General features: G+C 45.3%; 1 protein-coding gene across 1 annotated transcript; it reads left to right on the forward strand.

Annotated features, from left to right (window-relative positions):
* The first annotated feature begins 9,290 nt into the window (after nucleotides 1-9,290).
* LOC145803559 (uncharacterized) lies at nucleotides 9,291-9,833 on the forward strand. The gene has a single exon (XM_082896859.1). It carries the CDS (start codon nucleotides 9,291-9,293, stop codon nucleotides 9,831-9,833), a length of 543 nt encoding a protein of 180 aa, XP_082752985.1.
* Nucleotides 9,834-10,821: the final 988 nt, after the last annotated feature.

A 10,821-nucleotide genomic window follows, 5' to 3' on the forward strand; every position in this document is an offset into this window, starting at 1 on the left:
CATACATGGATAATGTTGCATTGTAGAAAATAAACATGCATTGTCATGCATTTCCATGATAGCTTACATGCATCCCTTGCATTTTCCCCAGTAGATCGCATCATACTGCATTGTCATGCATTTTTGTAAATTTCCATTCCATTGCATATTTGTAGATATTGCATTGTAGTTTGCATGCATTCATTGCATCACCTTCCGCCTATGGCTTGCGCCCTTCCAGGTTGAGCTTGGTCTGGTATGTGCCCTTACTTTTCACGTTAAAGCACAGTTCTGCATGTGTACGCGCCTATTCCACGTTGGTATGTTGGTTTGAGGGTTGCGGCACCTTTTCTGTGTTAGGCATGGCTTGTTTGTGTACATGCCTTTCCTAGGCAAAGATTTGGTTTGGCCCGCGCGCCATATCCATTGCATTGTAGATTGCATGCATTCATTGCATCACCTTCCATCTATGGCTTGCGCCTTTCCATGTTGAGCTTGGTCTGGTATGTGCCCATACTTCTCGTGTCGAAGCATAGTTCAGTAGACCGTTCTATGTTAAACATGGCTTGTATGCGTACATGCCTTGCCTAGGCAAGATTTGGTTTGGCCCGCGCGCCATATCCATTGCCATTTCCCCAGCATTTTCATCATACATTACATTGTAGTGTAATTGTCGCATCCAGCATTAGGATCGTTGTCCTTTCTCCAGCGGGTCGTTTCCCCACGTATGTCATTCCCCCCCCAATACTTGTTCTTCTATCCGTCTACATTACTCATAGTTCAGTGGACCGTTCTATGGTAGACGGACTCGTTACCTCCATCAATCTATTTGACATAGGTGTGGTCTCGAACCGCTCGTGATTGGATCATGGTTCAAATGCTTTGCATATAGTTTGCATTGTTTCAATTACATTGCATCTTCATTTACATTGTTTATACATTGTTTTGTATATATCACATATCATTTTGCATCCATTTTGCATTATCATGCATGTTGCTAATAACATCGTACCAGCTGAGTTGTTTTCTTTGCAGGCACGATATTGTATGTACGGTTCATTTGAAGTTGGTGCAACCAGACGAGCCGCACAGGTATTGTATCCTCCGAGTGAGACGTATTGAGAATTACATAGTTCTCTTACATCTTTTCTGCATTGTAGTGTAGTTTGATGTATGCTGGCTTAAAACTGTCGCATGTTATGCTTCATTACAGCTTTCTTTGCATGATCATAAGTTATGTCCGGCTCTGTGCATTTTCTTGCATTTTGCCCCTGCCTTCGGGCGCATATCTTGTTTGTCTTGCATGTTTGTCTGAGTCTTCGGCCTTGTCAAAAATGGGTCGTCTCTGGACTTTGATATTCACTCCCGTCATTGTTATGATTTCGAGTTCTGTCAAAGAAGGGCAACTGTAGACACCCCATTTTTGACCGTCCTCAAGACTTGGACGTCACCGTTTGAACGCCCGGTGATCATCCATGTTTGTGTTCGTTTGAAGTTCCCGGAGGTCTCGGCTACGCGCCTTGCCTCAGGATCTCCGAACTCGACTGTTTAGTGTCTGGTTTCGCACCAAACACTTGTGTTTTGCCTTGGAGGGGCAGGGAATGCCTTGTGAGGCATCCCCACATATCACCGGCCATGGCCAGAGGCCACCGGCTGGTGTTTTGTTGCCATCGGCAATGTATATTGCCGGTCGGCAGTCCATTTTGTCAAAATGGCATTTTTGAGCAGCCGACTACTGTTCATCTGCTTTTGCAGATATTTTAATACAGCTGTCTGGCATTTTGTTCCCCTCCATACACGTGTATGGAGGGATGGCCTTCTTGTTAGCTTACCTTGTAAGCTTTACAAGATTGGCTCCTCTATAAGAGGAGCCCTCCCCTCTTGGCTTTAGGGTTAGACACTTAAGAGAGAAAAACATTGTGAGAGCTCTGGTTTTAGGTTTAGGGTTTGATATATATTCTATCTCTATACCTCTCTCTCATTTTAGCCTTAGTGTGTGTGTTTTGTCTCACTTTTGCTCACAAGCACCCACCATTACACCATCCCTTGGAGCTGAGACCTCTTGAGGGTTGTTTTTGAGGTTTTGGAGCTGGATTCAAGCCAAAGAGGGCTGTTGGAGCATCATTTGTGAAGGTGATCTACAAGGGTGAGAAACTTTCCTTTTATTCCCCATTTTTGCATTGCTTTTTTACCTATCTTAGAGCTGTTTTCATGCTTATTGTATAATACAAAAAAGTTCTGTTTTTAGGCCCTCTAAATAGTTTGTTTAGAGTGTTTTGTGGTTTGGAGGTGTTTGACCCCTCTTAGGCCTTGAAAGGCCTCATTTTGTGCTATTTTGAGTGAGCTCCGAGACTTTGGTGTTTGGGCCTCCTCACCACTGAAATCTTGAGGGATTTCAGTGGTAAGGATGGTGCCTTGAAGTCTCCAAAAGGGGAGGGCCACCCCCTCTCCTTGTTGTCCTTGAAAGGGACCCTTTTTGGCCTCTTGAGGGAGCATCATGTTAGAGTGTGTATTGATCATGTCTTGGCTATTTTCCATGCTCATTATGCCATGATATAACCTTGTTGTGTGTTTGTTTTGGTACACCATGCATACTTAGCATACCTACCATGTAATGCCTTGTTATTGCCTTAATATGCCTTAGGTTGTTAGCCTTTGCTCTAGCATGTTTTAGGTTTAGCCTTGTGAAGGTTTTGTGCTCATTTTGCCATGTTTTAGGTCTGTCCATAGTTGTTTGGGTTGATCTTGGCATGCGTAGTATAGCTCCTTTGTATTTGAGCTTGTATGCTTCAAGTATGTGAATGTGTAGTATGTGTTGCTTGCATCATTTCAGTGGTTTGGAGCCACCCTACATGTCATTTCAGTCCCTTTGACATGGTCATATTTTTGCCTTGGACACCTCTTTCAAGCTTTGGAAGCTTGTCTTGCATGCTCCATGTTTTGACCATTGTACATGCCTTTGAATTTGAGCCACTTAGATGCCATCTAAGGGGCCCCTTTTACATGGTCTAGGTCTGTCTTGAACCTATTTTAAGTCCTCTTAGCCTTGTGAGGCTTGGTTGACTTAGTCATGGTTCAAGCCCCTTTGACTTGCTTTAAGTACTTGGGCCATTTATTGCATGCTTAGTCTATTTTGTTTGCTTGGTTTGACACCATCTTGACATGATTTTCAATGCTTACCTTGCATGCCATTATTCTATATTATGCCTCTTTCAAGTGTGCTTGAGAGTTCCCCCTTTTGTGCCTAAGTGTTGGCCCTTTAACATGTGCATGTGTGTATGTGTATTTGGTCCTTTATTTTGGTCACTTTGGCCACTGTTTTGGGCCTTATTAGAGCTGCCCAAATCATGTTTAAGTCCATTATTTGTTTGCTTGCATGCTCACCTTGCATGTTTGTTTGCATGCTTGCATGTGCATCTCGCATCCCCATGTTGCATCCTTAGCTCACATGCCTAGGATTGCATTTCACTTGCATGCATGCTTGGCCTCTTGAAATGTTTGTGATAGAGGTTGAGTCTCATTGGTTTGTTGGTTTGCATTACATTTGACATCAAAGTGCGCACACTTGGTCCCTTGGGCCATCACGCATGGAAATACGCGATTGATGGTCCAAGAACCAAGGAATATGTCCCTTTGAGTCACTAACATGATAAGGGACATGATTGGTGCATATATGCCTTGAATTGTATTGCCATGCTCTGCCTTGTCCTCTGTTGCTGTCAATTGCAGATTCTGCAGGAGCTTTCTGCCGACCGGCAGTGCTAAGTGCCGACCGGCAATCCTCCCTCTGCCGGTAGCTTCACCAATGGCCGGTGATCACATGACACTGCCGGTGGGCATTCTACTCAGTCGATGGCATTCCCCAGTACCCAGAGAAGCAATCCTGAGGTTTTGGCAGCCTCCAGAGGAGTATATCAAGGAAAACAGAGGCAGCCTATGCATGGCGGTGCACTTCCGAGCAGGACCGAGCACGCATTGCATTAGGCTCTCTTCTCGAGGCGCTTTACTGTTTTTCCTAGCTTAGTTAGTTTGTTAACTAATTAGGTAATTTGTAATAATTAATTAGCTTGTAGGTTAATTATTTGTAATATTTATTCGGCCCCTCCGAGCGAGGGCAAATCTGTAATAAGGGTGGGTGCGTGTGTGTGCATGTCTTCCAATCCCCACTTCTTTCTTCCCTTTTATTTACCTGCTTATGATGGTAGATTAGGGCATATTTAAAATTAGCGTACCTTATGCTATGCATGCGTACATTCATGCATTTGTATTGCATGCATCAGGCTCGGTACATCACGCTAACTGCATTTGTACTTTAATTCCAAATTGAATACGTGCATCAATTGACTGCATTTCACATGCCATGCTTAGGTTAGCCGAGCCTATTCTAAGTACATCTTGTATGTGTTGCATTAGTCAATTTGACATGAACTAGGACCATGCATGTTTGCTAACTAGTTTATTGTTTTGGCATGGAGTACATTGTAAGTATTTATGCTTTAGCATACCGCATGCGTGTGAATGCTATCATGACAGTATGCTTACCATGTGGCTAGATGCTTATGTGTTATAAACTGTTTGAATGCCTATGGGTGAAGGTTGGATTGTTTGAGTTGGGAAAACTCGTCGAAATCCGTATTTTAGCCTACTTACGAGTAGCAAATTCCAAAACATTTTTCCAAAACAAACGGATATGCAATGCTTATTTCCAAATTAGGCAATCTAGTCTATACTTGTTTGCTGTGCGCATAATATAGTAATTCTAGGCTAATAACTGGAATAAGAACACATAACGTTTTCAAAAACGGATATCACGGTTAGTAGAGGCCGATCTTCGGATCGGGCGAGAGGGGGTGCTCATAGCTGACCTTCCCCAATCGTACCCTAGCTCCCGAGCCGAGACAACTCCGGTGATGACGGACATGTGGCCTTCGGCACCGAGTCAGGGTTTCCTAAATTCCCCCGTAAAAAATATTTAGGTGGCGACTCTGTATCTGGCGAAACAGTCCATGTTTGACACTTCTTTTCAAAAAAATCTGTTTTCTCAAAACGATTTGCCGGATTTGGACTCTTTGGTTCAAGATTAAGAACCGTGACGATTTGAGAGTCCGAGCTGTAGTAACCCCAAATGAACGGAACGGGACTCACCCTCCCGGGGCGTTCGGGGACGTCTACACCCGTCAAGAGCCAAATGAGGGTTTTTACGAGTTTGTGACGAGATGGAGAGCAAAGGCCTCGATGGTGACTTATGCTTGCCAGAAAGAACACATGTGTTTTCAAAAACAACATATTATGTTAGTAAAGGTCGATCTTTTGATCGGGCGAGCCGGGTGCTCATTGCATGACCTTCCCCTCTCGATGCGAAATTGCAGACCTATATTCTGACTTGGGTATTGGGTCAGTCTTTTTGTTTTGTATTGAGTCAGTCTTTTTGTGCTGAATCAGTTGAGCCTGTCTGGTTGTATCGAGTCAGTCTTGTTTTGTTAAGAGTCGGGTGATTTCAGGGGTGTTACCTCGGACATCACTATCTTGTTTTATGTTTGTCTTTTGCACCCATTCTTTTCAGTCTGTTTCAGCCATAGAGCCAGTTATGCCAGAAAATTTGAATGAAACGGTAGTGCTTTTCACTTACTTTTCTGTGCCTTGAAATCGTTGCATCGACCTAAGTCTTTCAAAACTTTCTGAATATTGTGTTGAAAAAAAAGAGGAAGAAATTCCTCGGGTTTTGCAAAATTTGATCAACTGAGAGAAAGAGAGGCATGCTAAGCCTTTAATGAATGAGATCATGCTTGTTAATGTGAGTACTGAGAAGGATCTTGGCTTGATCCAGATAGGTTCCGCACTGTCTTCAGCGCGAGCGATTAGACGTTTTCTTCAAAGATTTCAAAAAATGTTTTGTGTGGTCCTGTGAAGACCTGTGTGGAATCGCTCTTGAGATTGTGTAGCCTTGGATCGCTCTCAGCCTCAAGACTCGACCCCTTCGCCTTCAAATCTTGAACTTGGATTCAGAATGTTCGACGGTCAACCACGATGTGAGGCGTGCATGGCCAGATCAGAAGTAACCCTTGAACTAGGGGCAAGAAGGTCAGATATGATCAAAAGAAAGCTTGCAAAGCTCCATCAGAAGTAGCCCTTGAATTGGGGGCAAAAATGTCAGTTGTGCTCGAAGAGTAAAAAATCGGGACATTTCTCAAGCTAACAAAGATCGGCAAGAATGCCAAATCCCAGAAGGGAGGAAAGAAGAAAGTATTGCTGAAGGACAACCGAGTCCCTATGCACAACACTAGGGGCAAATTCAGCCCCCATTGGATGGACTTCTACATCATCAACGAACAGCAGCCATTTTCCTAGATTCAGATGGCCTCGAGATCCTAAAACCATTTGACATGAACATGTTACAACTTTTACCCTTGTGAGGCTCGCTGGGCCGAAAATCCAAAAGGGCGACCCAGGCAAAAGTTAGACCAAGAAAAAGAAAAGAAAAGATGAAAAAAAGAAAAAAATGCAAAGAATGAAAAGACTAGATGAAAAAAGAAAAAAAAGAAATGAAAAGAATTGAAAAGAAAAGAAGAACATAGCTTGCAAGGTTGAAAACCCAGAAGGGCGACCTTGGCAAAAGTTAGAGCGTAAAAGGAGAGGTTAAATACCCGAGTGTACCTTACCCCGAACTACGTAAGGCTTGATTCCCATGTTTGGGATACGTAGGCAACTTCATTCTGAAGTCTAGCCATAAACACTTCCAAATCGATTGTGTCCATGTAATGGTTCTGATCATCTTTGTCTTCTCTGTATCTGAGAGTTCGGTTGTGATCGTCACTTTGAGGACTGATTACAGTGCGTTGTGGTGCCATTCAGACATGGGGCAACTTTCCATTGTCGTGCAGTGCCATTTAGACAAGGGGCAATTTTCCATTGTTTTGGATTTGAGGTTGTGCATCTCAAGAGTAAATTTTGTGTAGATCGAGTAGTGGCCATTTGTAAAAATAGTTTTTGAGGATTTTTAATGAAGTTGACTAATTTTCTCGAAAATTACTCATTTTTTTCCAAAACTAGACCATTTTCTTGAACCCAAAAAAGAAAAAATTTCAGTGCTCATAGCCTGACTTGCATGATTTCAAATCAAAAAATCGAACAAGCATGTTAATCTGACTCTTATATTGGTCAAAATTGTTTTAGTAGAAAGCAAAACAAAAAATGGTCAAAATGATGAACTAGGGCCATAGTTGAGTCAGGTTTTCTGTCTTTTCCCCGTTGTCACCATACTTGCCAGAAAGGGCACCTTGTTTGCCAGGAAAGGGCACAAATGAAGCTAACAGCAAAAGGGCAGCAAGCTCTCACATCCTCCAAGTAGTGAGGTATCAAGCCAAGGGCGAAGCATGAGCTGGAATGGAGCAGGATATTCCACTCCCTCATCTGAATGGGTCTGATCACATCCAAACTGGCCAAGGACATCGTCAACCAATGTCAGCTGCGGATCTACTACACATCCTGTCGCACCCCCTCTGTGGGAAAGCTCACTGTTGTGAGCGGAAGAAAGAGAATCTAGTAGAATACTGTGGGAGCCGAATAAATGGCGGAATTAGAGGGTACGTACTTTAGAAGGCTGATACTAAAACGGCCGAATCCAACGGGAATGGGAAGCCGAGTACAATAGGTGAGCCGAATGAGTATAGACCCTTAAAGCCGAATGATGAAGAGGGCAATGATTAAAAAGTAGGCCTTGGCCCCGAGGACCAGGAGAAACAGGTATAAATACAGGAACAATGGACTTCGAAAGGTATGCAAGAATCACTTCACTAAGCTTAGTAAATAAGTTATCTTGAGGGTCTGAACTGACTTGTCCATCGGAGTGCTAATTCCGGCACCCCCGACCGGAGTGTTTGTATCTTTTCAGCTGACTAGATGAGGATCGCTAGCATCTCCCAGGATTCAGAGAGTATTTCCAAACCACTTCTCCACAATTGGCGCCGTCTGTGGGAATACTCAAATACATCCATGGCAGGCATGACTGAAGATCCTCCGATAGCCACTGACGAGACCACACAGAGAGATGACCTCACTCCAGCAAATATGCTCGGAATGGAAACCATCGCGGCAAGACGCGCCTTGAACTTCGACTCACCAACGACTTTAGCGCAAGAGACAATGCAAGCGATCATGGAACAAGCAAAGCAAAATGAACAAAGGCTGGAGAACATGATCGCTGAAAATTAACGCCTCCGTCAAGATTTGGCCCTGGAAGTAGCAAAATCCAGAGAAGCCGTGCGCCAGGATCCCAAACGGCCTCCAAGGGCAGGTGGACAACGACCTCGAGCCCGACCAAAGGATACCGATAGCGACTCCAACTCATTATCCACGGAGCTCAACAAGAAGGGACGATCCGAAACTTCCAGCTCCTTCGAAAAGAGTCTACATGCAAGAAACAAGCGCAGAAGAAGCAGTTCAGACGAAGAGGACCAACACGATCCTTTTGTCTGACGGATTGCAAGAGCGGCCTTGTCCAAGAAGTTCAAAGCTCCGTCATTCACTCTTTACGACGGAAAATCAGACTCCACTGATCATATCCATCACTACAAGCAGGCCATGACACTGCATGCAGACAACGAAGCCCTCATGTGCCGAATATTCCCCAGCAGCCTGGGGCCATTAGCAGTCGGGTGGTATTACAAGCTGGAGCCGGCCTCGATCAAAAGCTTCCACCAATTACAGAAATCCTTTAGGGCTAGGTTCATCACCAACGAGGTACTACTGAAATAGGCTGACTCACTCTGGGCTATGCAGATCCAGTCAGGAGAAACGCTCAGAGCGTATTCGGCGCGATATTGGGAGTGCTTCAACCTCGTTATTGGAAGTGCTTCGACCTCGTCGACGACGCTTGCAACGACTCCATGGCCATCACCACCTTCAAAATGGGACTACATCCTGACAATGCTCTTCGTAGTTCCCTGACCAAAAGACCCCCCAAAACAGTCTGGGCGTTGATGAAGAAAGTTGAAGAGTATTGCAAAGTGGAAGATGATGCCTTGAGGATAAAAGCCAGACAGATGTCCAACAAAATGGCCCCCCCTGAAATTGCTCAACCAATAAGTTCCGTGCCACCTCCGAGCCCTGAGCCACGGCAACGCGCTAAGAGAGACAAAAGGCGGGACTCTCGCCGATCAAGCGATCAATGCTCCCACCGGACAAATGAACAATTGCAAGTCGACAGCAGGCGCTCGAGGCGTGCTGACAAGAAGTACACAGAGTTGACAGAACCAATCGCCGCAAGAATGACCAAAGTCCAACACCTTCCATTCTTCAAATGGCCGTCAAAGATGGTGGGGCCTCCCGACACACGGAGAAGGGACAGGCGGTGCGAGTACCACAAGGATCACGGCCACGAAACTAAGAGCTGCTACGCACTAAAGGATCACCTGGAAGAACTGGTGCAAGACGGCCGACTGCAACAGTACGTGAGCAAGGGAAAGCCAATCAAGGCACTAGCCTTGAGGCAGGACTCTCCTCCACTTGGTGTGATCCACATAATCTACAGCCTGCCAGCATCCCCAACCGTGCACACGATTCAATCGTGTCCAATTCCCCAAAAGCATCATATTCCAACTGAAAGGCCCAAAGAAGCTCCGACAATTAAGTTCAATGACTCCGACCTCAGCGGAACAACAGCCTACCATATCGATCCTTTGGTCATCAAATTACGCATACATCGGTTCACCGTTGAACACATTCTCATAGATCTAGGAAGTACTTCAGAGGTTTTGTATTACAAAACTTTCGTCGAACTTGGCCTCAACGAGTCAGATCTGTCTCCGTCGCCACACCCATTGTTCGGCTTTAATACGAATCTTGAATACCCGTAAGGGAGGATCATGCTACCTGTTCGAACGGGCTCCAGAACGGTCAACATGGAATTCCTGGTTGTAAAACTTCCTTCGCAGTATAATGCCATCATGGGACGCACCTGGTTACATGTCATGAAGACCGTCCCAAGCACCTATCATCAGCTTGTGCGCTTCCCAACAGCCCATGGCATTGAAGAGATCCGTAGCTCTCCGCAATCAGCGCAAGCAGAGATTTTATGAAAACCCCACCACAGACCCGACCTGTGGGCTTTGATATTTGTATATATACCACTTCTGCAATGAAAACCATTTTTCTTCATCGCTCCATTCATCTCCAAGCCTCTTAAGGCCGAATAAGCCTCCGGATTCGGAGTGCCCTTCGTGGATGTCACGATTGGCCAAATTAAGTCTCCAGATTCGGAGCCCCCTTTGGTGCATGACACCTTAGGGCCGACTAAGCCTCTTAAGACCGAATAAGCCTCCGGATTCGGAGCGCCCTTCGTGGATGTCACGATTGACAAAATTAAGTCTCTGGATTTGGAGCCTCCTTTGGTGCATGACACCTTAGGGCCGACTGAGCCTCTTAAGGCTGAATAAGCATCCGGATTCGGAGCGCCCTTCGTGGATGTCAGGATTGGCCAAATTAAGTCTCCGGATTCGGAGCCCCCTTTGGTGCATGACACCTTAGGGCCGACTGAGCCTCTTAAGGCCGAATAAGCCTCCGGATTCGGAGCGCCCTTTGTGGATGTCACGATTAGCCAAATTAAGTCTCCAGATTCGGAGCCCCTTTTGGTGCATGATACCTTAGGGCCGACTGAGCCTCTTAAGGCCGAATAAGCCTCCGGATTCAGAGCGCCCTTCGTGGATGTCACGATTGGCCAAATTAAGTCTCTGGATTCGGAGCCGCCTTTGGTGCATGACACCTTAGGGCCGACTGAGCCTCTTAAGGCCGAATAAGCCTCCAGATTCGGAGTGCCCTTCGTGGATGTCACGATTGGCCAAATTA

This window comes from Camellia sinensis, chromosome 12, assembly GCF_055761805.1.
Source record: "Camellia sinensis isolate YWXY chromosome 12, ASM5576180v1, whole genome shotgun sequence".
NCBI lineage: Eukaryota > Viridiplantae > Streptophyta > Magnoliopsida > Ericales > Theaceae > Camellia > Camellia sinensis.